Genomic DNA, 27860 nt, shown 5'->3' with positions numbered 1-27860 from the left:
TTTCTCTATTATTATTATTCTCATTTAACTAAATTAGGTCTGTGTACCTAGGCCCCTGCACTACAGCAGGCCAAAAAGGAAATTAACTCAGGGATTTTTTCCAATTAATTGGTATGCCCCCACGGGCTGCAGATGCTCACTGCAGAAATTGGGAGATAATCACAAAGCCCCTTGCTTCCCACAGTGCAACTGTGAGGAGCCTCCTCTGCTCCAGCTCTTAGCAGTGACTTTATAGAAATGATCTGGATTTTGACTGGATACTTGTAGAGAGTGCTTCTGCTCATGCCCATGGCAAAGGTGGGAGGTAAAATCACAGTAGCAGGGATCCTCTCCCCTCTTCTGGTCTTGCTCTGGAGCAGTTCCTCACTTTGAGCATATCCAAGGACATTACAGACTGATCTGTATCCAAACCCAAATGAAAGATCCCTACAGACTTCTGCAGGACTTGGGTCGAGCCCTCTATGTTATATATCAGATTGAAAAACACCCAAAGAAAATGTGAGGAGAGACCATGGCTCTTCCTTGCTGTGCTGCGCTTCTACCTGACACCTCTAGCCCTTCACAAAACTCAGCATTCAATACATCCACCACTTTGCAAAAACAGCATCTCCCTGTCCTCCCAACACCTGGTTTGTACTGTGCTATTAACTAAGAAACATGTCCTCTTGCTCTTTTTGGGTCAGTTGTCTTACCATCCCACAGTAAGAGTCCAGCAGTAACATTTACATCAGAACAGGCATGTACGTCACTTTTCTTGATTCAGGAGGATCGCAGTACACACCGGCTGCCTTCTCAAGCCTCAATTCCATCCATCATGGGAAAGCTTCATCATTCACTTCAGGGCAAAAGTCGGTTTCTAGTTTGTGGGGTTGCAGAGAAAATCCCCCCCGCAAAAGACCCAGAAGGGCCAAACCTGAAAATGAAAACAACTTGTAATTTAAAAGATGAAACTTGGGACTTTGTGTGGGCTGGCTGATGAGTTTTGACCCCAAACAGCTGGCAGTTTGGGATCATGGTTACTTCTCCCAATCAGCCTGCTGCCCATTGTTTTCCCCAGGAGGAACCTCAGAGGATATTCTCCGGAGGGTCAGTGTCTGACCTTGTTACCCAACCCCACGGCTGCCAGACCAGCCAGCACAGGGAGAAAGTGGCACATGGGCCGAGAGGGGCACACGGCCTCTCCTCCTCTGCCTCTCACTTCTGCAAGTCGCTGGGGAATTTGCTCAGGAATCAGGACAAATCCTAGAGACCAGAACAGGGCCAATCCATAGGTGCCCTTGGTGGTAACCCATATTCCCCCTCAGGGGTACAGAAACCAGAACATAGCTGTGCCTTGTAAAGCTCTGACTTCCAGGCTTCAGCCTTCTAATTCATACACTGGCTGACTGCGTAGAGTCCTCCCTGCACCCTTTTCAAGCCTCTGCAGGACTGAATTTCTGTGGTCTTAAAGGCCCAGGTGGATAAGGCACTGAGCATCTGCAGCCAGCATGGAAAGAGGGAGCTTGGCTGCCCCTAGAATTTGGCATGGGGTCACTGGTCATGTTTGTGACTGACAGCAGAAATGGGTGAAGCAGATTCCTGGAGGCAAGAGAAAACCCACCTCACAAAGTGACATTGCCAAGGGGAGGGGAATCAGACGAGGAACTGGGTGGCATGGTGTTTTCTGGGAGTGGAGGCCAGCCAGGGAGCCTGACGTAGGGAATAACATGGGAACCAATGGCCATTGGACTGCAATTCCCTCAAAGTGCAACGGCAGCACAACCAGTGATAATTTCTGTTAGATAATTGAAGGTTTCTGCACAGAAGAGACAATGTTAGAAGAGGAATAATACATATAGACTTTTTGGTTTCAATCAAGAACCCATTGATGCCTAGAGGTAATATCTTTGCAGTGTCCAAAACACTTCTGCAAAACAGATATAAACTCCTCCCTGAGCTAAGTCTGTTTCAGAAATGTTAAGTCTAGCTCCACTGTCCCAGATCAGGTGGGATCACAAGGCCACAAAAACCTACAAATGATGAAACTGATGAAAAGATATATTTTTTTGGTATTACAAAAGACATGATTGCTGCTTGGAATGCATTGTGACAAAATATAACCTAGGGCTTAAAATATACGGATCAGATCAGCCTTTTGTGGACATAATAGAAATATGTACAAATATAGTAGAGAATAAAATTCACAGTTTCAGAAGAGAGATGGATCAGTAACGCTTTAGGGGAAAAAACCTATTACTTAAGGCTGGTACACAGAACTGAACTTCACAGGGAGCAATTTAGTCCTAATTGCACATACAAGGTTTCTCAACTCTTTGCATGGATCAGCTTTGGACAGACACAGCAGAGCAGATGAGGTAAATTTAATGTCTGATTTAGGTGAGCCGTTCCTGGTTTATAATTGCAGTTTATTTTACAAACGATATGGTGTTCACACCTCCTGAAGTGAGACTTGAGTCCTTTAAAACTGATTTGTACCTCAAGAGGGACTTCAAACCCTCTGTTCCAGTTATTTATAGCAACCATAATAAGTCATTTTAATTGACTGAAGTTCTTTATTCCCACAGGAGAGACTGAAAGTGTGCCTGTGAGTACCCCTGCAACACAGATTTCCCAGGTAAAGATGAGCAAAATGCCCTAAATAACTCAAAGAGTTACTAATAGATAAACAGTAGTTAAAAAGCTAAATTAAGAGGAAGGAAAAATGTAGGCACTTACAAGGAACATGGCAACTAAAATGTGCACACTGCATGAATAGATGTCATACCTATCACATCTTGGGCCTCATCTTAAAAGACACTTCAATAAAATTTCTCTGCTCACAACCAGTTGTGTTTAGACAGGTGATTTGTGAGCTCAGCTAATTAACTAGCTGGCATCATTAGCACAAATTAGAGAATGTCAATTCACTGGGCCGGAGGGAGATTTCATGGCTGAGCTCTGATGAGCTTTCACCAAACCCGATGAACTGTCCCAGGAGCAAGGATGTGTTGATTGACATGGGGTGGGGGTGTCTTCCCCAGCAGGGGCCAAGTCTCTGGGTTATCCTGGCAACCCGTCACAGCTCCCTGGACCATGGGGTGCTCTTCTTGCCTGATAATCCAGAGCAGCTGGGCCAGCCAGAGCATTGAGTCTTGCTGCACATCTCTGGCTCCCCAGCCAGGAGCTTGGAAACCCTCTGTTTGAGCCCACGTTGGTTCAAGGTGATCAGGACTTCCAGAGCTCTGCAGCCGCTTTTTGAGTTGACATTCTTGCTGCAGTCAGCCACCATGGATGCAACAAGATTGTCTATACCACAGCCCAGGGAGCATCCTTCCCGTAAGATGCAGTTTCAGTGTTTCCACAGTGATGTTTCCTATGTATTTCCAGTCTGCAGGAAACACAACAAGAGTTTTGAGCACTTTAAACCTTGGTCTGGTTCAATATGGAACTGCACTCCGAAAGAGAAACATATCCCTGAACTGGAAACCCTGACTATTTGAGACCTCCCTTGTCACCACTGCAACACTAATGCCCATAATTGCTTGTAAGTGCACCATGGCAAAAGGAGAAGATACTGCTTTCCATTAACTAGTCAGTGCTTCTCTTGTTCCATCCCCTTTTCCCATGCAGACAGCTCTAAGCAGGAGCTGCGGCTGGATTGCTGAAGGGCCCAGCACAGTGGATCCCACACACATGGAAAGCTAGAACACTGTTGGGACAGTGTGCTGGGAACACCATGGACACGTGTTGCTTTCCAGAAAAAAACAGCTGAGATGTGGATACCCTAATGAATCCTTTAAACGAACGTTACCAGCTGGCTGTCCCCTTCTGTTTCAGTGAGGCCCCTATGGACACTGCAGTTACCAAAAAAGACTGCGCAGATGTGAAACAAGAGCCGATAAGTGCTTGCAGCCCCCATGAGGTATCTCCATCCTTCTGTCCTTACCCTGCTGCTCTGCCTTTATTCCTACCATCCTTGCCTAGGAATATAAATACTGGATATGCTCCTAGGGCCAGGTTCTCTACCACTGTAAATCAGCACAGCTCTGCTACTTTCCCACTATGAGGCATCGCAAGCCTTCCTAATGCTTGGCTGTAGAAGTGCTGTCCATAAACGTAGGAGTTAGTAGCTGTGCTAGAAATTAGTTGTTCCCTGGTAAAAGCATACATCATGCAGCTCAGAAAAATCAGATCCTGGCTTTGTGGGAAGTGTTGGACTTTGTGCCAGATTAGTTTCAGGCAGTGTCCTCAGGCAGCCCTCTTTTGGGTGACACAATGTTTACTTACTTCTTCAGATCAGCCACATAAGAAGATGTGCAAAATGATGGACAGTAGATAAGCTGGGGGAAGTAAAACAGATAGTGCTCCTTCATGGCCACAGAAGGTTCTGCTCTTTTCTAGGATATATATATAAAAGAAGAATTATTCCTGTGCAGTATTTCTTCATCATAAGCCTGTTTTCTGCTGGTTTTAACAGGCTTCAGCTCAAGGTCCCTGAGAACAGGCCCTGTTCTAGCGTAAGGATCCTAGGCAGCTGCCAAGGGCAGCAGATGCAAATAGCCATCCCTCTGGAGACAGAGCCCTGGACAGCCTGGCTAGTGCCAGGTGAGATATGTGGGGACACAGCTACTCATGGAAGCAAGGATTCCCTCTCATCCTCTCAGTGGCAGCCGGGGCAGTAAACTCAGCTCACCAAGGCTCTGCCCTCTGCTTTCCATCCCAGTCCTTCCATCTGTAAACAATCCCTGTCTCCTGGCCATGACCATCTTCCCTTGGCTGTCTCAAAGTCTGAGCAAAGCTTTAGGATGCAGGGACGGTCACTACCTTCTGCAAACAGCTCAAATTGCTGGCACCCACGGAGGGACGATGGGGAGGCTCTGAAGTTTTGCTGCCTCTGGTCCCAGAAGCAGCATCAGTCCTGTCCACCCTTTCGGGACAGTACAGCAAGTGAGACGAGTAGAGGCTCAGTGAAGGATATTTCACAGCTGTTATATATAAATAGCTCCACTGTTGCAAAGTAAAGTCAAAACCAGGCCAAGAAATGCTCCTTGTACATCTTCCGATCTCATCCTTCTCCCCTCTAGCCACCATTACTTCTTCCACGTGGTCACAGTTCCGCCCTCCATGTTGGGAAACGCTTGCTCCCTTCTCCAGGTGGACTTCAACAAAGAGTCCATATTCTCATTGGGCTGCAGGACAAGCAAGAGTCACAAATGACTGCTTCTCAGTGTCCTACTAATCAGTCATGCAAACAGGGGAGGAGAATCCCTTCATTTCCCCATGGGAAGCTACCCATAGAGCACAGCGCAGTTACTTGGTCTCACTAGAGATTTTATTTGTGTGGTTTTTCCACACAGAGCTGAAAAACATCAGGGCAGCAGGTAAAATGGGAGTCACAGCCCCCAGGAAAGACATAATCTGCTACAGATGTATGGCACTGGATCCCTTACTGCATTGCTTTGTCAGGTTTGAGGGCCACACTCCAAAGGCAGGTGCAGGCTGAAATGTGTATCTTGTACTAAATTATTTAGATGCCTAAATGCTTTTTTTTGAACAGTTCTTGGACAGCTTCTGAAGACTCCCTGTGACCATGCAGATTCGTATACCCTCTAGGCATTAGTTCAACTTAAGTTGTTAAGGTGTGTTCCTTAACTCCCACAACTTAAATGTTAAAGTGTGTATTTATTCTCATGAATAGGTGAGCCAGGGCAACACATTACAGTTAAACTGTTGCCAAGTTTCTGTAGTAGTATAAAATCTGTAGTTTTTGGTATGTGTTGCACTTTAGAAACTTTAGAAACACTGAATTGGCTTGACTTTCCAGTGTTTCACAAAACTGTGAAATGTCTCTGGTCCTGTAGGCATAATCGTTTGGGCAAGACATAAGCATGAGCTGATGCTTCAACTGCTTCCATTTGTTGTAACAGCCCATGGGATTTAAAGGATGGTTTTCTACAGCTTGTCATTAGAAATGAGAAACTAACATCCACAGCTCCAAGTGCTACACTGCGCTTGGCATGAGTTCAAAGATAACATGCTGTTCCTGTACCACTCCACTCAATTTTGGATCAAACTTGCATCCAATGCCACAAGGCTGTTTGTGTTTCCGGAAAGGAATAGAAAATGCTCTGAGCACTGAGGGCAGCAGAGGAGGGAGTTCACAGGGTTTCAGCACTTCATGTCCAGCCATACAAGCCCTGGCAGATGCGGCTGATCGGTGTTGCTGCCTGCTTTCATCCATCAAGTGGCAACAAAGAGAAATGCGAGTGTAAGATGCATTTCAGTGTGTGAAATAGCCACTGCTAGCTGCATGGGGCTGAGGAAGGATGTACTGGGCCGGACAGACCCAAGCTGGGGTCTAGAGCACTGGGAGGGATACACAAAGAAACCAAGTTAGCACTGTGACTGCAAAAGCAGAGATCAGTCAACAATAAGCACCGAAATAACAAGTGATCATCTGCTCTTAGATGCAGAGAATATTTTAGTCCAGCCTCTAGTCCTAATCTTTCCTTTGGCTGCCTGAACTCTGCTTTCACAGAGCGCTTCAGTGCACATGGACACCAAAGTCTCTACAGTGGTCCCTTTTTGCTAACTTTTGCTGATGCCTAGCAGTTTTTGACTCTGAAACCTCTAGATCAGCAATAACTCCCATCCCTGTGCCCTTCACAAAGGATCTGTCTAGTTTACCCCCTTTCTGGAAGCATCTAAGGATGACATGGCCAGGCTTGTGGGCAGAAACATTTCCTTTTGGGCTTCTTCTCCCCAGGCACTGTTATCTCCAGGGCCAGCTTCCAGACTGCTCCACTGCTAGCAAGACTTGAGGCTGTGACATCTCGATCCTAAAGCAGATCTCTAAAATGGATAGCGTAGGATAGAACAGAATAGCATATTTAAGTTGGAAGGGACTGATCTGATGACTCACCCCTTTTCACCTGGAGGAAAGTGTGCAATGCCTAGCCCTGACGCAGGCTAGCAGGAAGACTCTGCCTTGGCAATGTCAGCTCAGTGTGGAAGTGTGGCAAGCACCTGTGAGCAGGGATGGGAATATTAACATCTTGCACAGTTGCAGTACTTTATATCCCCCCACTTCTCCAGGCATGTACGTTAGGATGTCTGATGATGCTAACACCATCTGGCTCACTCCCCTAGGCTGAGATAGCAGAAGCAGTATGGTCATTGCCTACCCTAGCAGCCATGGCCCCAAGCAGCCCCTCTAACCCTTCAGGCTACACTCACAGGTCACAGGGTGACAATTCCTGTGACACTCCTGTGTCACAGGAAGGTGTCCACTGTGGCCAGGAAGGGTGGGCGAAGGGGTTGAACCAAGGGGTCTGGAGATCCAGCTGGCCTGGGGAGTCAGGGTTGACTGCCTGAGGAGGCAAGATGTCCTCAGCCTCCTGCTCCCCTCTGCCCCGTCCCAGCTCCTGTCAGTCCCGTTCCTCCCACCCAGGCAGCTCTGGGAACGTGTGTCCAGCCAGACCAGACTGGGGACTGTGGGGTAAGCAGTGGGGTAGGCGTGGGGATGTCAGGCAGACGTCCTCTGTAAAGACACTGCTAGTCTTGATCAGAGGAGGATGGTGCATGCCATTGCCCCGAGGTATCGGAAGCCATCTCTGCTCCATTTACAGGACTCAAGCGCCTGAGTTCCCCGGGGTGGCTGTCCTCTTACCATCAGTGCTCCAGTTTTGGACTCAGTTTATAACCAGATGTTAGGCCGAATTTCTGTTGTAAAGGTAAAAACCACTGGTACCGAAGTGCCTTGGGCCGCGACCTCGCCGTGGGCTTTGTGCAGGCAGAACGAGTGCCTTGCTCACAGCAGTGGGGGCAGAGCTCAGGGTTGCCAGCCCCAGCTGCCCCCAAAGAGGGTGTCCCCGCTTAGCCCTCCGCAAGCCGCCTACCTCCCCTCACTGCCCACCTCCACGCCTGCCTTGTCTGCTCGCTATGCCGGCCTGGCTCGCCCCGGCCCGTCTCCTGCTTCGCCCGGCTGTCAACCGGCTGCCTCCAGCTTAGGTTGTGAGCTCTTCCAGCAGTGCTAGGGCCTCTAGGGACAGAAAACAGGGAGAGTGGGCACAGCATCACTGTATACCAGGAGAAAACCTCCCGCCCCCTCCCCATCACGAGTTAAAGAGCTGCCTCCTTCCCTGGAAAGGGCCTGCTGACCAAGGATAGAGCTTCTCCACAGCCCTTGGAGAGCGAGGAGGTGTTAGACCTGTCTGGAGATTGCACCAGCCCCACGAGCATGTGGGGGAGGAGGACTTGCTCAAAAATGGACATGTTCTTGATTGCTCAGCTGCTTTGGGGATTGATAATCCGGCTGCTGTTATTGCAAACCTTCTTGGCATGTTTGAGGCTGTCCTCTCCTTCTACAGACTGACAGGCTGCAAACTGCCAGGGAGCCTGGAAAAACTCTTTAAGTCTAAAAAGGGGCACATTGACTGCCCAAGACAAACACCTCCTACCCTGTACTGAGGCTGCAGCAGGGGCCGAACCTCCCCCCGTGTCTCCCAGCCATGACAGGAGGAGGAGAAAGAGGACAGCACCTTACAGGATGGGTTATACCCAGCCTTCATGCCACTCTGAACCATGGGTGACCCTCAGGGACACAGCCACCTGCATCTGGGAGGAGGGACTGAACCCACCGTGTTTGTGGTTCCTCTAGTTGCAGGCATTAGCCTCTGAGTTGAAGGCGGGTTTCACAGAAGCGATGCAGGAGCTGTCGCGAATCCAGCATGGCGAGTATGCGCTGGAGGAGAAGGTCAAGAGCTGCCGCTGTGCCATGGAAGAGAAAGTGGCTGAGATGAAGAATTCCCTCAACACATTCAAGGTAGGAGTGTGACCTGCAGGGGGGCTGCATACCTGCCACATTAGCTCAGGTGGCACAGGGCAGCATTCCCCTGCCTCCATCAATCCCTCCTGCTTGCAAAGAAAATGAGCTGGCAATTGTTTCCGATGTATCTGGTGCACTTCCTTTGGCTTTCTGTCTACGACTGCCCCGACTGCTCCAACCCAAATGTAACCCGTGCTCTGGCCTGTTTAGCCTTCTCGATGGGCCATGAGGCAGTGCCGCGAGCTACCCTGGGCAGAAGCAACCCTTGCTCCAGGTTGCACATGCAACGGGTACATGGCCTGTTCACAGGCTGCCGCTGGGCCACAGTGCCATACCTCTCCCTGGGTCAGGTCTCTTGCATTTCCTGCAGGAACCAAAACCTCTGGGGAGCAGGGAATTAACACAAAACCCTAAAGCCTTTTGAAGTTGCATTCCCACACGGCTGGAAGGAAGTGCTGCTTGGTTTGATCTGGCCCAAGAGGATAAAGACAAAGGACTGGAGAGAGAGCCTAGCAAGAAGGCTTGATGTACACTTTAAACCAGCCAGTGTCTCCATGCAGAAACTGGATGACTGCCTGTGAGGAGGCAGGCAGAGGAACTGTTTTATTATTTTTATGGTAAATTTTCCCCATGGGGTTTTGCTGAGTCAATAATACCTTGTGAAGTTAAAGAGGGCTGCTTACTGGAAAAGCCTGTTACTGACCCTGTGACAGGGAAAGATGAATCGCACTGGGCAAAAGGAGCCCTGTGGTCCCAGACAAGCAAGGGAGACAAGAAGTGTAAGGGCACATGGCAGAGGTCTCAAAGCAACCAGAGGCAGGGTTATCCAGGACATTGTTACAGGGGAAAAAGGGGGTTTAAAATCCAGATACAAGGAATTATGCAAGCAACAGGAGGGGCAAAGGCTGCTCTCCCTCTGCCTCATGTCCATGTTGACTGTCCAAATGTTGAGCTCCCAGTGAAGCCACCTCCTTGTTTGGGGAAAATCCCTCTCCTTTGATTTACAAGAAACTCTTGAGTCTCTCTCCTCCATCCTGCTGCTCACATTGATGAAACCTGCAGGAACTTCATGCATCGGAGAGCTCTACATCTGAGTAAGGCTTGGTTGAAACTGCCTGAGGGAGGACGTGCTGACAGGGAGTTTACAGAGGGCCTCATTTCCTTAGGAAACCAGGCTAAAAAGGCAGCTCCAAGGCCTGACCAGCAAAAAGCTTATACATGTATGAGTGATCACACTGGGATCTGGACCAAGTGCAACATGTGAATACACATGCTGGAGAACTGCAGAGGGAAATGTGCTTCCTCAGGCCAACCTCCTAATGCCATTAAAGGCAGGAGTCCTCCCAGTGCTTGCAACTGGTGGTCGATGAAGCCCGATGTCTCCATCTCCCACCAGTGCCTTAACCATGTGAAATCACGCTGGCTTGGGTGAGTTGCCTGTAGTTGAATTAAGGATTGCCACACTGTGCATGGCATGTATTACAGACACTGGACTTGCAAAGGAAGAGTGTCTAACCACAGAGCCACTCTCCACAGCACCCTGAAACATCTCTAGTGCACACCAGCCAGCATTCAAAGCTGTGCCATGTAAGGCTGATGGGCACCCTGGGAATGCTGTGCTTTTGCCTGTTTCTCAGGAGGAGCTCAGCGATGCAAAGTCAATGATTGAAGAAATCAGTGCCAAGCAGGAGGAAATGCAACAGAAAATTGAACAGCTGCAGCAAGAGAAGAGGCGGGAATCACGGAAAGTGAAAGCTAAGTAAGGGCCCGAACTCAAGGGCTCCGGAAGTGCTAATTAGCAGTGGTGTCCGTTTTGTTCATTTCCTTATAGCTTAATTTCTTAAATCTTTTCCTGGCTGATTATTACTGGAAGCTCTAGACTTCAGTTCACCCCAGGCTTTTAGGCACGTACCCCACAGAGCAAACACAGCAGAAAAACACCAACACCTCACTGGGATTCCAACAGCAAACTAGCCCCAGCACCTCTCAGGGAAACCAGGGCTTGCTGAAACACACACAGACCTGCTAGAGACATGTTGGGGCAGGAATATTGTTGAAAGTCAGGAGCCTTCACCATTACAAGCTATTGCTAAGCTACCCCCATGCAGACAATAGCACTACAGTTTCCCCTTCCAAGCGTGCAGAACTCAGCGGTCTCCTGATGGTGCAGTCATGCTCTGCTTTCCTGTCACCAGCCTTTTCTTCTCTGAGCAGGTCATGCAGGAGCATGTTTGCACACTGCTGGGTCACACTGTTGAAGCAGATGGCTCATCCACCTTGGCCCTGATTAGCCTCCTGAAAACAGAGTTTTGATGATGAGCATACAGCTGCCTTGATGCAAACACTTTGCAAATCTAGGCTAGCCCCTTAGCTAATTAAGCCATTTAATTAGATGAAATATGCTCTGCAAAAGAACAGATCTGAAATAACCTTCTCCTATAGCTAGTGGAAGTTACTTACAGAACATTGTTCATAAACTGCATCAAAGCCAACTCCTTTCCTGGTCTCTGCTGGAGTTGTTCTACTTCTGACTCTGTGCTTGTACTTATACTGGTGTCTGCCACAACTGTAGTGTAGGAGCTTCACCTGTAGCATTCATACTTTCCAACTGTCTCATTCTTTGTATTTGTACAGAAGAGCACAGAAGGATGATCATGGGTCACAGACAGTGCCTACACCTCTTCAGGGCAGCCCATTTCGATCCATTAACCTCCCAGAACCTGTGCTCATCAATGAAGATTTTACAAGTCTCTTACACAACGTGACTTATGAAAAAGGTAGGAAATAGAGTAGGCAAATGCAGTGCCTTCCTCAGGAAAAAAGTCCATAAAAAGGTCACTAGGGTAAGAGGACACCAAGTTTTCCTCAGGTGCCAGCAGCACAAAAAGAGAACAGGGGTGCTCCTGGGTTTTTGCATGCACTTTGGCACAGTGTTTCAGGATAGCAACCTTGGTGCTAGCCTGGATTCAGGAGATGCTGCTCTGTGAACAATGTCCCAAAAGCCATTGCTTGCTTCCTCCAAGGAAAGGGAAGCAGGCTGGATCTTCTTCCCTGCAATGCTAGTGGCACAGACACAGAGCCAAGTAAGAGCCCCTGATAAAAATACTACAACCTGTGGATTTGTTTCCCTGTAAGGGAGCAGGGCACAGAAAGGAGGATCACAGGGACTAGGCTGACAGAGAACACCTGGTGCCATTAAGGGGCCATACCTGTGGTTGATTTGACAAGGGGTCATGGGAGCTGGTACATACACACACTAGGCTACTGGTGTCACTGCTCCTGGCATATACACACTGCTAGGAGAATCACTGCCCCTTGTTAGCTGCGGATGCTGCTAACCCATGGTGTTAGGGTTACACCTTGACCAGGAAAACAGTGTCAACTGCCAAATACTTGCGAAGGTTGGAAGCAAGGACAAGGTGATGGACCAGAGCCTTTTTTAACTTCGGGGGTCTATCACTCTCTTGCTGTTCAGATAGGAAGACACTAAAAACATATACATTTAAAATGTCAACAAAGGCAGAGATTGGATGAAAACCACATGCTGTTTTCTACTGTGTTCTGCTCAGAATCTGGCCCCCCTCTGCCCTACTCTGAGGTGGTATGTTAGCCCTCTCCCTCACACCCCTCTTGCACATCCACCTCTCTCATCCACTTCTCCCACTGCCCCTTTCTTTCCAGTCATCTCACTCCTCTACTCTTCAATAAGCTCCTTTCTACCCAAAATGGCAGCCATGTCTCTGTCAGGCCTCCATCCTCTTGTTCTGCCCGCTGGGTGCCTTCTACCTAACATGCACCTACTAAGCAAGGACGAGCCAAGACTGCTCACATTCCTCTGCAGTCATACAGCACCAAGCACAACAGGGACCCCCACATTAGTGTGGTACTGAAACAAAGATCGCAACAAGAGCCACAACAGTAAAGATCCTCCTTAGTGGAGGATCTAATGGGGGTGTTTCCATAGCAAAAATGTGAAAGACTGGAGGATCTAACCATACTGACTGGGCTTGGCAGGAGGAAGACTGCTCTACAGCTGTCCTTCTCTTGTAAAGTTTCCCTTTGTTCTTCAACAGTGTCTGACACCAGGATCATGCCAATGGGAGAAGGAAGCGTGAAAGTTGTAGCAGGTCCAGGTAGGAAAATATTGAACTGTCAAAAAACAGTAGGACAATGATTCAGAGTGCTTGCCTTGCTGCACTGAAGAAATGCTTTCAGGGAACGCACTTCACAAGAATGTCTTTCACTTTGCTGTGTACCTCCATTTTCATACTTGCAGTTGAGATATGAGGGCAAACCTGTGTTCCTGAAGTGCCAAATACCTGACAGACAGTGCAAAGGATTGATATTTGGCAGGGAAAGCCTTTCTGCTACTGCTGCTTTCGCAGGTTCTAAGTGCCCTTGCAGAAAGGAAGAATTGATGTGGCAAAGAATAACGAGAGTGCCATTTTGCCACTTGGGAAGAGATGGTCTTTGTGGTAACTACATACCAGTAGAACTGGTGAGCTGTTGATTTGCCCACCAGCTTCTAGATTCCTTGTAGACATGTCTGAATAGTAACAGAGGAGTTTTTCTGGCAAAAATAAAAATTGGTCAGAAGTAAGAGAAGGGTAAAGAGACACTAAGGATCCTGGCCAGCAAAAGGACACATGAGAACAACCATTAGATGTCTGCACTGTTCACTGGAAGCACTCACTGTTCTGGATAGCTCTTTTGCTTGAACACACTTGAAAAAAAGAGAGAACAAAAGCTACAGAAAATGGTTCATTGCAACCCAAATTCAAAGTATTTGCATTAAAGCAATTCCAGCCCAATAGCTCTAATGCACTTGCACCCACCCTCTCCTACCTTTTCTGTGATTTAATAGCATCAGACTATCAGTCCTGCTGCTGCTGTATAATCACATCACACTAACAAAAATTTTAAAAGCCAGGACAGTTTACATCCATTGAGAATAGCATTTAAATCCAAATTATAATAATACTTTCTGTTTCTACAATACCTGCCAATAAGTGTCATCATACCAAGTCCTGAAATGTCCCAGAATCCTGAAGTGCAACCATACTTGGAATACATGTTTCTTCTTTTCTGACATGTGTCTAATTTTCGACCTTATTTGGCCTGAAAATAAATGCTGGAAGAGTGCGAACCTTGTTCTGCCAAAGTGTTCGCCAACTGCATTTCTGTTTGTAAATTAATGCTACGAGGCTATAGCCCTTGTGAAACACAGAGAATGCTTCAAACTCTCCCTCCAGTACTTCAAATGGATGATAATGCAGGTTAGCTGCCTGCTGTAGCATAACCTGTCAACTGAGACGTCAAGATCCATACAGCTGTTTGTCATTGCAGGAGCAACCATAGAGACAGATGACAGCCTCAAGCCTTCCTTGACAACAGAGGGGCAGTCGAAAGTACATCTGCCATCAACAGTGTGGAAGCAGCCCAAGGATACCAAGGACTGGGGAGATGAATACATTTCCAAAGAGCAACCGGAGCGAGGGAAAGACATGGGCCAAAGCAGATACAGCTCAGCAGACAACATTATATGTGAACCCTCCTTGGCTGGTAAGGACAGAGTGGAAAACTGGCTAGAGAGGCTCAAAGCTGCATTCACAGCTGGTGTGAGCTGGTTGGTAATCAGCTTCTACAGAGGGAGACACACAAGCCAGTTTCTCCTGCTAGGGGGGAATGTCTCAGGGCCTCAGTCTCCAAGACTTCTGGCCTTTGTATTTGCTGGTCTGTGCCACTGACAGAATTGCTCTACACCCAGGACACCCATTCTCCTTTCCAAGACCTGGCAGGTTCAGAGTACTGATGGGATTGTGACAGTGTAGTTGCTTAAGTGGGTGAAAGATACAACTTCTCATTCTGCAGGAAACTGGATGTGAATCCCTGGTATGAGTTGTTTTGCCTTTGATTGCTTGTTTTGTTATTCTTAGAAAAAAATGGTATTCACAGGGGAAAATACATTTGCTTTGGAGCTTTCTTAGCAAACTGTGGCTCCAGCATGTCTGGAGCATCAGGCTAGAATTTTATATTTTGGGAAAAGTAGACACACAAAGACAAGACATTGGTGTCACTTTTTGACAGTTTCTCCTTTCATGATTTAATGTCAGATCTCCAGTCTGACATTTTGCTTGAATCCACTTGGAAAAAAGAGAGAACAAAAGCTACAGAAAATGTTTCATTGCAACCCAAATTCAAAGTATTTGCATTAAAGCAATTCCAGCCCAATGGCTCTAAGATGAGGCTGTCCTTGAGGCCAGCATTTCCTTATTTTTAAACTTAACCATTATCTTCTGGAAGCCAAAAGGCAGAACATCGCTTTGGAACTGCTGGAGTCAGAAAGGAAATATGTCATCAACCTTTCCCTAATCCTGAAGATCAAGGCCACGTTGCAAGGGCCAGATGTGAAAAGGAGCACCAAAGAGAGAAGGTATTTGATTTAGTGCGCTCTCTCTTTTGGGGAGTTTTCTTCAGTCAATATTCTTTCTTCATCATCCTCTCTCCCACTTTTCTTTCATCCACAGAGAGATCTTTGAACACTTAGAGCTTATTTCTAGTTGAAAATTTGAGGCACTGGAAGGTTTTTGCAGTTATTAAAGACTATCCTGCCTGTCTTTGCATCTTGTCCACCTTGCATCCCAAACCGTTTCACTACTACTTCATTTCAGTCTCCTTCTGAGCCGCATCAGTCTCCTATTCTTCTTTTGCATGCTTCCTGCCTGGATGGAAAGAAAGCTTTGTGCATTCACTGCCTGCTTCTCCCAGTGCACAGCTCCAGCTCTAGAAGCTGCTGTGGGCATAAGCCCCTGGCTAGTGGCTGCCATCCATCAGGTATTGATATATACAGACATACACAGGTATTTACACACAGACACAAGACCAGTGGGGCCGACCCAGCTTAGCAGTTAAACCTAGTTCTTTGCAAAGGCCATTCCCTGTGGCAGCTGTCTTAGTTCCTGGGATGGGATAGCTTCTACAGCTCTCCCCATTCACTCAGCTTTGGCCTGGGAGTTCCCATCCCCTAAGCACATTTGGGGAGCCCAGTCCTTGCTAGCTCTCTATTTTTTTTGCTTTTTCCATTGTCCCTAGGAGTCCCACATCCAAGGAGGCACTTGACAGAAGTCCACTGTGGGACATTTGGTACACGGGTTCATGTGGACTCATTTAAGCAGTTACATGACACAGTTCAAACTGAAGCATGATAGTCCAAAGTGAGTTTTTAATTTTACTCTTTTTCCCTAGGACCTTTCCATCTGGCAAAGTATTTTGATACTTGACATCTTCATTCTGATTCTGGATGAAATCAGCATGAAATGACAGAAAAGCAGTAGTACATTTTGAACAGCTCTGCATCAGAGGGTTGGCTTGTTAAAGGGCCTGACAAATGAGACAACATACAAAGCTAGGGAGCTCTCCGCTAAGCATGCTATCGGATGGCTCAGCACCATGGTCCTGCTTCATTAGCCACAGCAGCATTGCCTTGGGCTTTTTAATTCTGCAGATTCTGGTTAGCTACACAATGCACTGGAGAGTCAGCCTAAGAAACCTTCAAAACATTGTAATAACAGCCTACTGGAGAGGGTACCTGCATGTACATAGCAGCCAAAACAGGGCCTCCTGGTGCAGCCAGGATTCCAATAAAGGTAGTTGTTAATACCTGTGTCTAAAGCAAGCCTGTGCTGACCACCCATGAATGCACACTTCAGCAGTACATGCTTAGGGCTGAGCTTCTGTTCTGTGTAACCAGCCTGATATCGTCTCCCTTCAGTTTCTTCCCCAACTCTTTGCGGTACCTGGTCCAGCAGCATGTCGATTTACTTCACGCTCTACAGGAGCGAGTCCTGAGCTGGCCACGACAAGGGATCCTAGGAGACATCTTCCTGAAGTTAACAAATGATGAGGTATGTTACAGACACCTCTCTTCTGCTACGATTCATGATGTTGTGCTGATGGCCCACAGGTGGGCTGAGATACCTTGCAACAGGGGGGCTGTGCTGTGAAGCCGTGGCTAGAGTAAGGCCTTTCAGTCAGCCTCCTTTGAGGAGAGTCCTGGTGCATTGTAGCCCCTTTGTTGTAGTACTTGGTTGGTCAGGGAGCCCACATGCTGGACTCACCTGGGGGCATGCAGCCACATAGCACAGCCCTAGAATAAATGCATAAGATCTAGTCTTGGTTGCAGGAGCCACAGACAAGCCTTGGCAGCTTGGATGTCTGTATTCACAGTAAGAGTGTGAGAAGAATGTTGTTTATTATGCTCCCCTTCCCCAATACACTTTGCTCAGAGTTATGACAAATGGGTGGGCAGGCCCCATATCCTATATGGTTTGTAGCCCCAAGTAAAAGAGCACCTCCTTCTCAGGGTGAAGGTCTGCCCAAGCCCTGGTGAGCAGTGGGACCTCTCCTGGAAGGATGTGTAAAAACTCATCTGATGCTTTATAAATTTTAGGAGTCTTAAATAAGAAAAGCATCTTCCTCCCCAGCCTCTCTACCCCTCCTATCTGTTATAAAGCTTTATATACTGTGCTCAACAGCTGAACACATTTTATTAAACAGCCTTTCTTGAGAAGTCCCAAGCCTTGAAAGCTTCACACAGTTAGCAGCTCTGCTGCACTGATGAGCTCCCAGGAGTGATGGTGGGGAATCAACAGTTTCTTATTCTGGCTGGCTCTATGACCAAAAATCTCTCTTAAGTTTCTCTGTTCTTTTCTTTTTCCCTTTTGTAAGAATAATTTTCTGGACTACTATGTTGCGTACCTGAGGGACCTGCCAGAATGCATATCTCTGATCCACGTGGTGATCCTGAAGGAGGTAAACTTCCTGCCTGCTTCACAGACATGTAATGGCAACATGCAAGCCTGGATCTCTTCCTGTTATGCCTGCCCACGATAGGACTCTTCTGCCAATTCACTTGTTCTGTTATCAAATGCCAGCTTCCTGAATGTTGCCATGGCTGACATGCACCTACAAAAGGCAGTTTTAACATGTTCAGCACTGTGTGTAACCAAAGCTGTATTTCTGCTGTGACATAAAATAATGTCTCACATCAAACCTTCCAGAAAGCTTGCCTATGCACATGCTATCCCGACCTGTCCCAGGCAAACAGTGCCTCCTGGAAAATGGAGGACTCAGCCAAACAGGGAGACCAAGAGCGAGGCTGAGAGCGCTTTAGAGAGAAAACAGTCTCTAACTGTTCAGCTTCTCACACCCTTGATTCTTGGTTTAAACTAGGAAAGTTAAATATAAAGGTAGTTTTAAAGTGCAATAACTAAACCACACTAGCTCGCTTCCAAGACATCTTAATTTAGCAGTCAATCTCATTTTGTTATATTCATTTGGGCCTAAACTAAGAAATTCATTCTGAACAGCAGTGTCTACCTGGGGTTTCAGTGAAACCTAACTACTGCACTTTAAACATACAACCCTACTTAATTAGGCTGAGTGTCCCTCACAGATAATCACCAGCCTAAGGAATTTCACCCTTAGGACTAGTATTGCTTGTGGAAGGAGTCACAAATATCCCTTCCAGAAGGAAGATGAAGACTGGTGTATTGTCATGCACAACTGCTGTTTAACTGGTGTGCTCCTGTGAACTCTTATAACTACTTACAGCAAAACTACTCATTAAACCCCAGAACCATTTGGAAGCAGATACGTTTTATGGGTGGGAGAGACTCTGAAGTTGCTTTCTCTATTTCAGGTAGAAGAAGAAATCAAGTCTGATCTCTACATTCTGTTCTTCCATATAGTCCAGCGAATCCCTGAATACCTTATTCATCTACAGGTAGGGCCCCAGGATGGAAAGCTATCTTGTTGAACTTTTATCACAACGTGCGACTTTTAACTCAGAGCTGGTATTCAGGCCTGTACAGGTACAGGGCTTCTGGCTAACCCAGTGGGCTCTCTGGAAAAAAAACACCAAACCAACAACCTCTGAAAGGGAAAGCCAGCTGAGAATGGCTTAATTTTCATGGTTTTCACCTGAAGCTCACTTCTGTTTGCCAGTTTATCTGTTTGGCCTGACAGAACCAACTTTTGTCCCCTGGGAAGCCAAAAGCTCTGCTGCCTGCTGCTCTAGGAGAACAGGAGGCCAGAGATGGGGCACATCTACTGTGAGCTCCAACCTAAATCCTGTAACAGAGCTGGCCTCTTTGCTGAGTGGTCCACAAGCCTGTTGGCTGAGGGCTAGAGGCTCCTAGAGCCCAACAACCTTTCCTACACAGAGCTTGCTGATAAAAAGAGTTCTGGTTCACAGGAGGGTTATCTGAATTGTAGTGAAACATTTCAGACAAGGCAAATGACACAGAAAGCAAGCATTATAAAAACGAGAGATTGGTTTATTTATCCAATGCTAAACTCAACCAGTGCATCACCCACACATCTCATTATTACATTTACAGTGGTTACTTGTGTATTTGCACTGGAGGCAGGCCTCATCCAAGTCCCTCAGATACTGGTGCTGCCTAGAAAAGCTCCCACTGTGCTCCCACAGGGCAGTGCCTTGGGCACTCCAGAGCACTAATCCACGGTCCCAATAGCACCTTCTCCCCAGAAGGGGTCAGGACACCCTCCAACAGCCTGCTCTCCTCTGTGCCCCAGAATGTCCTGAAGTTCACGGAGCAAGAGCATCCTGACTATTACCTGCTGCTGGTGTGTGTGCAGCGCCTCCGGGTTTTCATCTCACACTATAGCCTCCTCTTCCAATGCAATGAAGACCTGCTTATACAGAAGAGGAAAAAGCTGAAGAAGTAAGCACAACATCAGTTCATTCTCTCCATCACCAGGGAAAGGGAGGTGTGTGGGAAGCCTGGAAACAGGGAATTTAGGTCCAGGCAAGGTTAACAAGCACATTGCTCTGTTGAAATAAAACAAAGCCCTTTGCATATGAATGCTGGAGAAGGCCCACTATTGGCATTTGTCCTCTGAACTGAGGTCAGATTTGCGGTGGGCCCTTCTGTCTAACTCTGAGAGTAGAAGGAAAATCAGTTTAATCCTTCTAAACATAGCAGCCACGTTTCATGGGAACATTTGATTCCTTAAGCTGATGGCAAAGTTATTCCCCAGTAGGCAAATACATGGGGACTTAGCTGCTTTGGCAGCTCAGGACCCTGGTGAACACCCAGACTGTTGCCTGAAACCCTCAGAGGCTAAGAGTGAGAAAGAATAGCATTACCTTATTTTACAGGGGGAGTGGCGGGGGAGAAACAAAAGCCTCCCATAACCTGTTTGAGATGAACTGTGATAGAAATGACCCTGAATGTTGATTCTCAAGTTGAGGTTCAGAAGAGTTCCTTGAAATCAATACTTTTTAGTAAAATCAAAATCTGGTTGCCTTTGCTCCTTGTGATGATTCACTGGGAGAGCAGGGCAAGATCAGACTTCAAGGGAAGCTTCCAAATATGGAGGGTGGTAAAGGGCTGGAGCAGACTGCTGGGGAGGGACTGCTATCAGGAGAGGCATTAAAAGGAGGACAGAAAGACTAGGTGGAACAGGTCCTTCCTTGGGGTGGGAAGAGGTGAATGGGAATATTAAGGTCCCTCCCAGCCCTGTTTTCTGTGATTCTACATGCTCGTGCTCATTCCCTGCCTTATTTCTTAGCACGACGATGGATTTCTCCTCCCTCAGGTCATCCCTGGTGAAGCTGTACAAAGGTCTCACCTCCCAGTGTACGAGCCAAGAGGTTTCTCCAACACCCAGTGCGACATCTATCCGGGACAGTGGGATCCACTCTGAAGAGACAATACAGTCGTTCCCACCAGCACCTTCCTCTGGCACGACAACCCCGTAAGCCTATTGATCTAGTAGAAGGCTTTCAAAGTAGGCTGAAAACTCTCTCCTCCCCCATACTATGCCAGTGACACTAGGCAGTTACAGACCAAGACTACTCCCTGCGTATGCATAGAGAGATGAAGGGCTGGCTCCTTCCTGCTACCCACTACCATGTGGCTTACAAGCAGGAAACATTTCAGAGCTCTACCCAGGGCTGTCAATACTCTTGCTAGCTGTCTTAACAGTGTACCAGGGCAGATATGTATTTTTTGTAGGCCTGGCAGTGGTGTGCATAGTAACACTCCGCATTATTCACTGTCAACACTACAAGAGCTAGGAAACATGACCAAGGTCTCAGACTAGCAAAAAAAGTACTTTTCCACACAGCACATCATTGAATGATGGGACTCACTATCTCAAGATGTAAGTACAAATGGGTTCAAAAATACACAAGACTAATTCAAGAAAGATAGCGCTACTAGTAGCGCCTGGCAATCTTTCGCCAGTTCTAGCCTACTGATATGTGCCAACTGAGATGATGATCAGAGAAGCACACTAGACTTGCCTTTTTTCTTACATCAGCGATTTGTGGCTGTTGTGCTTCCTTACATCATTTGACACTAACAAGGAGAGTTTGGCTTCATCATTCTGAGTCTCCCTCAAAAGGTAGTGTTATTAGATGAATCCCTAGCCTCCTTCTCACCAGACTACCCAAGCCAATCTCCCTCTCCTCACAGACATGATGTTCCAGGCCCCCATCTTGGTAGCCTCAGCTAGCGCCTCCCCAGTTTCCCCACATTCATCCTGAACTGAGGACCCAACATGGGTCCAGGTGGGGCCTCACCAGCACTGAACAGAAGGGCGGAAAATAACTCCCCATGCTCAGCTGGCCATGCAGCTCCTAATACAGCTCAGGTCAGGGTTTTCCTTGTCTGCCATGAGAACATGCTGTCAGTTCATCTTTACCCTGGCATTGGCTATAACCCCAAGTTCACACCAGAGCTACTGCTCAACCCAAATCTCCCAGCCTGGTCTGATATATGGGGTTATCTTGTCCCAGATGCAGAGCTCTGCACATCTTGAACATTACAAGGTTTCTGTTCCCTCACTCTATTCATTATGTCCCCAGAAGATGGCAGTGGGACTTTCCTAACTAGTGTTCATTAAGGGCCATGGGGGTGCACACCCTGCATCTAATACCTCATCCAATGCAGGACTCTCTGCTGACTAACCTGGAACACACAGAGGGTAGGAGCCCTCCAAGTACTCCTAACACACTTCTGGGGACAGAGTCACCCTACCCAAGAGAGGAACCTTGTCCACTTGAGAAGACAATGAAACCACCGGAAAGTAAGACACAGCCCTTACATTACAGAAAGAGAAGTAAAGTAAAAATCCAAAATGCAGATGAACAGGAGAGAGATGGAGCAGTTGGCTTCTCATCTCAGTTTCTATTCATTTCATGGTGTAGAGTACAAAAGTCAGCCAAAGCTACTAGATAAGCAGTTCTAACCCTGCAAGTTTGCTCCTGCTAACCCAGCCAGGCAATTTCTATTAGTAGCAGCTCTGTTACTGTTCTCCAAGATACGAAAACACCTTTTGGCATTAAAAGCAAGAGAATAAGGCTTGGGGAACAAGCAGGGAGGGGGGCTTGTCACACTGTCTCTCGGGCATCCTTTAGTATTCCACTTCCTTTTGTTTTTTTGTTTTGTTTTGTTTCTTATTTTTAAGGCATTTGATGCCCCAGATGAAGAAACCCCAGCCAACCGTGATGGAGAACATTCAGGCTGTAAAGCCCCCTGACTGGGAAATGGAAAGTAGAAAACATGAGAGGCCAGAGAACATCCTTGCATCCTCTCAGCTCACAGAGCAGGAACTCAAGGCTCTGACAGCCCCCTTACAATCCATCCCTGAAATGGAGTATGAAGCACCACCAGCTGATGCGGTGGGAAACACTGAGAGAGCCATCAGGACCTCTGTGGAGCTGCTGCAGGATGCGAGGAACTTTGCGCCAAGCTATGAAGAGTTTGACTACCCCGGGGAAGTTTTCACCCTGCCAGGCCCTTATGAAGATGACGCCTTCCAAAACCTTGCTCTCTTTGAGAATTGCTCCCCGGCGTCTTCCGAGTCCAGCTTAGACATTTGCTTCCTTAGGCCTGTTAACTTCACATCAGAACCAGAGAGGACAGATCATGCCTTACAGCCATTACCCAAGAGCTGCACTCCCGTAAGCAGCAGTACTTACAAGCGTGAGATGTTCCACAGCAAAGGCAAGCAGCTGAGCAGGTCTCTGAAGGAGCTGCCAAGGAGCGCTGAGGGCGTGAGCACCAGACTCTACAGCACACGGAGCAGCAGTGGGAGCCGGCTGCAGCAGAAGCAGGAGAGGAATGTCCAGCCTCACATGATCTCAGCCTCATCTCGAAGCTCCCAAAGGAGCTACTTCCCCCCACAGAGAGGAGCGGGTGAAAAACAGAGCTTTTTGGAAGTAAGGAGGCTTAAATAGGAGGAGAAAAAAAAAAAAAAAGCACGTTGTGGTGCAGAAGCAGCGGCAGCAGCAGGAGAAAGATCTGAGATAGTTAGGGCAGAACATATCAAAATAGCTTCCAAGTCCACACACTCAAAGTCCTCATCTGCATGTACATGCCCAAGGGAGGGACAAGACAGCTCCTTTTCACACACATCTTCCCCAGGGACAAGCATGGACTTAAGGCACACATCTGGCTGAGTGACAGCTAGAACACCCTTGAGACAAGCTAGCCTCTCATGTGTCTCTAGCTGTCACTGAGCTTCCCCCACAAGTAAATGTTGTATCTGAGCAGGGTCACCAAGTATGCACAAAGCTGTTCGAAATTAGTGCTATAGGGTGGCACCCAGTTGAAAAGGTGCCTTTCCACCTGCTGTGAGGAGTGCTGGGTTAAGAAAACCAATGGGTTTAGTATCAGATCCTCAGCTGATGTAAACCAGCATGACTTGGCTGAACTCAGCCCGTTTACCCCAGCAAGGATCTGGTCCATGGTTTTTGTTTCACCTGTGTTTGTTGCACGGACTGCAGACCCATGCTAAAGTCTGTGTGAAAACAGACAGAGCCCAGCAACTGTGTCCCTCAGACAACCACTGGCATGGCAGGGACACCAGGTCTTGCAGGAACAATGTTTCCGTAGTCTGCAGTGCCCGTTCAGAGTCAGCTTTGAGCTGTCACAGTCAGGGGGAAGATGCCCTTCACACTTCCTGGGGAAGAGGCTGAGGGTGCTGTGAGGTGCTTAGCTAGTTCTCTCAGTGCTGCCTGGAGAAACACCCTCCTGTTAAAATGAGGCAAGATGCAGATGAGGCTGTAGATGCAGATGATGATAGGAGGAAGGTTCCAACAGCCTGACTGAAAAGGCAGCAAAGAAGCCTCGAAAGAAAACAGAGAAAAAAACCCAGTGAGTGAAGGAAGTGGTGGATGGCTGAGCAGGGGAAACGAGGCAGAGGGAGAAGAGCCATGGGGACACAGCCCCTGCCATGAACAGGAGCCTGCAAGCTCTTTCGCACTCACCTGCACGGAGCTACGGCCCACAGCAGGGTGCAGATGTGGAGCTAGTCCAGAACTGCAGGTCACAAACTCCCTCACAGAGCAAAGGAGACCACCGTGGCAGTGGTGGGCAGAACTGGAGAAAAGGGACTTGTCCAGAGCCTTGCAGAGAGGAACTCAGCACTCTCCTGAAAGGGGGAAGAGATCTTTTAGTGGCACATTTTTTGCAAGGTGCATGTGCTAATGAAGCCTTCTGCCCCACAGATACAAAACCAGGCAGCAGCAGAGCCAACAGAAGTCTTTCACACCGTATCAGCTCAAGAAGCCTGAAGCCTCCCTGCCCTAGGGTAAACAGAGCTCATGAGCAAGGAGAGGGTGGGAAGTTCCTTCAACTGCCTATACTGGCTTGCTCTGTTGTTGGCAAAAGGGACTAGTAAGCTCCCCCTAAACAAAAAGCTTAGCAAGGAAGGCTCCAGTTCCCTCTAACAATGCTTATCCTTCCACTCCTCTGCCACTGCCTCAGCCTCAGAGCCAGCAACAAGCTCTCTGCAGAGGTACCAGTGCTGCCAAGGCCTGAGGGACCTGTTGTCTCCCAGCCTTGCCAGCACCTCCTCACACACCAGGTCCCTCCTAGTACAGAGAGGGAGAGAGAGAGACAGAGAGAGAGATTGAGAGAAGGGGACAAGGATGTCAGGTTACAAATGCTGGTTAAATTGTCTTTTCCCTTTTAGGAGCTCCATGCAGAAGACAACACCAGGTTCTGCCAGAAGGATGACAATGAGCAAACATCCTTCAGCGACCACAACCCACGGCACGAGCCCAAGGGGGGTTTCCGGAGCTCCTTCCGCAAGCTCTTCAAAAAGAAATAAGCAGCCCCAAGAAAGGCAGGCCACAGCCTAAGTGCGACAGTGTTTCCCCAGGTCCCTGAGGGTGGAGACAGACAGCAAGGTCCCAAGATCGCCCCTGACTAAGACAGTAGGTGGAGGGGTGGGGGAGAGGAGACTGTCACAACTGCCTTACAAACACATCCTGCTCTTCCTAGCACAGGGCAGGGCCAGGCTATGGGTTCAAGTGGAGCTCAGCCAGCAGGTCCAATAAGCACAGGAACTTGCTAGCTTTCACCTCTGCCTGACTTAACTTTCCTTGGAGTTTTGGAAAGCTTTGGCTGAATCCCACTATCTTCTCCTCCCCCTCCTCCCCCAATGCTGCTTGATTTGCCATACATCTTTGCTCTTCCAAATTCAAGTCAGGTCTAATTTGAGCTCACCCACAACACAGGGGTTACCTCTGCAGCCTTGGCATCCTGGCCAGAAGTCTGAAATTCCCCTCTTTCCTCCACTTTCCAACCCCCCCCCCCCCCCGCCAAAACCTCCCCAACAAAACACCAAACCAAAACCCAACCAACCAAACAAAAAACCAAACCCCACCATCTAAGATGTCTTCCAGGAGGCCAGGTCACATTACCCTGCTGGTTTGAGAAGGTCTAATAAGCATCAGCTGAAGCACCTGGGCTTTGTACTGCTTAATCAGCAGCATCCTTCCTTTTGGACTTTCATCACTGCCCAAAATCCTCCTTCACCTTCTATGCAGCATGCTGTTTCTTGAATTCCCTCCTGCTGTATGAATCTCTGCTCCTGCTGTCGGAATTGCCTGTGTCTCCAGGCAGGTGACACAAGCTGAGCCCAGGGCCTGCCACAAGAGACAAAGACTCTTCTCCACCCTATTTCCCACCATGGATCGATGCAGACAAACACAGTCAACCAGTGTCCTGGCTCCTGGTCTGTAATACACCTGAAATACTCTTTGCTAACTCTCTTTGGCCTGACACCACCTCACAAGCTCCATCACGTGCAGAACCCTGCTTTGGAGCAGTTATTCTAGCTAAAATTGAGGCACTAGGGCAGGAAGTCAATGGTGCCCCATGTTCAAAGTCACAAGCCCTCCTTGTGCAAGGATACTCTTCCTCCCACAAGGCCGCACACACACCACCCTCCTCGCATCTCGACATGACAAACCCTCAGTAATGCTGCTCTCTGCAGAAGACTATAGCTTCTGTTAAAAAGAAAGTATGCAGAGAAACAGCCCTCTGGTGCGATATCCATGCCGCACCCCAGCAGCAAGAGCACTGTTGGTACAGGGCTGTGGTGTTAGCTGAAGTTGGGGCATGCTGAAGGCAGTTTCAAGAGGAAATGTGGTTTTATCACCTTTTTTTGGCAGGGTTGCGACACTGGTCTGTCATAAAGAACAGCTTCACCTGAAGAGGTTGTGAACTGTCTCCATGGGGCCAACAGCAACACCTCGGGGGAAAGATGCAAGGCTCTGAGATTAGGGGCTTGGGACTCCAACACCAGTGCAAGGGTGACTGAATCTGGTGCCACCATGCTGCACGGCTCTCCTGGCAGCAGCAATGGTATGGGGAGGGCCCAGAGCAGGTGTCCTTGGCTGCAGCGGCTAACACCCACTGCAGATGTGGCGCCTATAGCTCTCCCATAGAGTCGACTGACCTGCATCCACCATCTGCTTTTCCTCCTCTGGTGGAGGTGAAGAGGTGTGTGTGAAAATCGTTATCCACCTAAGACAGACAAAATCCATCCTTTATCTCAATCAAAGTTTTCCCAACGTTTCAAGAAAGTGACCCAAGCAAAACCCCAGAGATTAAAATGTTTTAGCTGATGCCTGCCCCATAGATTTTACTGGACCCAAAATAGTTCCCAAAAATCCACTTCTCCTCCTTACAAAGATGAAAAAAGTATCATCCCCAACCCCTGCCCCATTTTGGAAACTATTCTGGGATGATTTTTTTTTTTTTTTTTAATTTAAGGCTTTTAATGACAAAAAAACTTTCCATCTCTTTCCCTCTCCCTCACATCCTCATTAAATTACAATTTCCCTGGCCCTTCCCAGTCACGACCGCTCCACACTGACCAGCCACTGCATCACAAAGACACTTCCCAGGACTTTGCAGCTTTCAGTCAGACAGTGCAGGGCCAGGATAGAAATATGTAAGAGCCAGATACTTGTAACTGAAGCATCAGCAAAGCCTGTTTGTTCTGCAAAGGAATCAGCCACAGACAGACCTATTCGTCCATGGAACCAGAGTTACATCAATATGGACGAGTTTCTACTGTAATGCACTGATGCTGTCAAGGGCTCTGATGCTTGTGTCTTTGGTCTTATATATAATGACACTTCTATCCTTCATAGAACAAACTTGCTTCCTCACACTTGCCAGGCAGATGCCAGGACAGAAACAGGACAAAGGGGAAAACCTACCTGCTAACATCTCCTGGGTGAGGAAATCCTTCCAAAGTGGCAGACCCTTGCTTGTACAATGCACGTGGATTTTAGCTTCTGTTTCAGTGATTTAAGGCATGGTCAGAATTGATGGTTATTTCTTTCTGATCCTGTATAAGTTCTTACTTCCAGGCCTATACTTATCATTTGAGATGTCCTTGTACCTGCTCACGATCTGCAAATGTAAATAAAATAAATGAATGATGCTCAGCACCACACAGAAACACACAACCTCTTGCAGGATCCGATCCAACTTCACCTTTAGTGTATGTGTGTACTCTGGATTATTTTTCTTCCTGTGCCAAATAAATGTTGCTTTTAAATAACGCTGTTGTCTCTTTTGCACTGAATCAGCCATAAGGTTGCATCCACTAAAAGAAGAAACACATGTTTCCCAGGTCCCTTTCTGAGGCAACATTACTTACAAAATCCTGTTCCACTGCACACACAGTCATGTGGGAGGACCGTTTCCATACACGT

At 47.8% G+C, this 27860-nt stretch overlaps 1 protein-coding gene and 1 long non-coding RNA gene across 3 annotated transcripts in view; one reads left to right on the top strand and one right to left on the bottom strand.

Annotated features, from left to right (window-relative positions):
- The window catches only part of LOC115338703, a 30260-nt gene extending 7328 nt beyond the window's left edge, over positions 1-22932 (bottom strand). For both annotated transcript variants that reach the window (XR_003922512.2, XR_005934192.1), the window contains exons 1-9: positions 22821-22932; positions 20465-20535; positions 19448-19522; positions 8836-11101; positions 8619-8748; positions 7895-8020; positions 2765-3367; positions 1601-1795; positions 745-913 (exon numbers count right to left, since the gene is read on the bottom strand). This is a non-coding gene — a long non-coding RNA (uncharacterized LOC115338703). The remainder of the gene's footprint in view (positions 1-744; positions 914-1600; positions 1796-2764; positions 3368-7894; positions 8021-8618; positions 8749-8835; positions 11102-19447; positions 19523-20464; positions 20536-22820) is intronic.
- Positions 1-25458, top strand: part of ARHGEF33 (Rho guanine nucleotide exchange factor 33) — a 32957-nt gene extending 7499 nt beyond the window's left edge. Inside the window, exons 3-16 of the mRNA XM_030007486.2 lie at positions 2565-2614; positions 8639-8803; positions 10444-10565; positions 11441-11583; positions 12880-12939; positions 14153-14368; positions 15110-15239; positions 16578-16710; positions 17534-17617; positions 18507-18590; positions 19406-19554; positions 20405-20590; positions 22307-23060; positions 24818-25458. Of these exons, the coding sequence (XP_029863346.1) occupies positions 2565-2614; positions 8639-8803; positions 10444-10565; positions 11441-11583; positions 12880-12939; positions 14153-14368; positions 15110-15239; positions 16578-16710; positions 17534-17617; positions 18507-18590; positions 19406-19554; positions 20405-20590; positions 22307-23060; positions 24818-24955 (2414 nt within the window). The 3' untranslated portion in view covers positions 24956-25458. The remainder of the gene's footprint in view (positions 1-2564; positions 2615-8638; positions 8804-10443; positions 10566-11440; positions 11584-12879; positions 12940-14152; positions 14369-15109; positions 15240-16577; positions 16711-17533; positions 17618-18506; positions 18591-19405; positions 19555-20404; positions 20591-22306; positions 23061-24817) is intronic.
- The last annotated feature ends 2402 nt before the right edge of the window (positions 25459-27860 follow it).

Source organism: Aquila chrysaetos, chromosome 2 (genome assembly GCF_900496995.4).
Source record: "Aquila chrysaetos chrysaetos chromosome 2, bAquChr1.4, whole genome shotgun sequence".
Lineage (NCBI taxonomy): Eukaryota > Metazoa > Chordata > Aves > Accipitriformes > Accipitridae > Aquila > Aquila chrysaetos.
The sequence above is the reverse complement of the archived record's forward strand: the minus strand, read 5'-3'. Positions and strand labels throughout refer to the sequence as shown.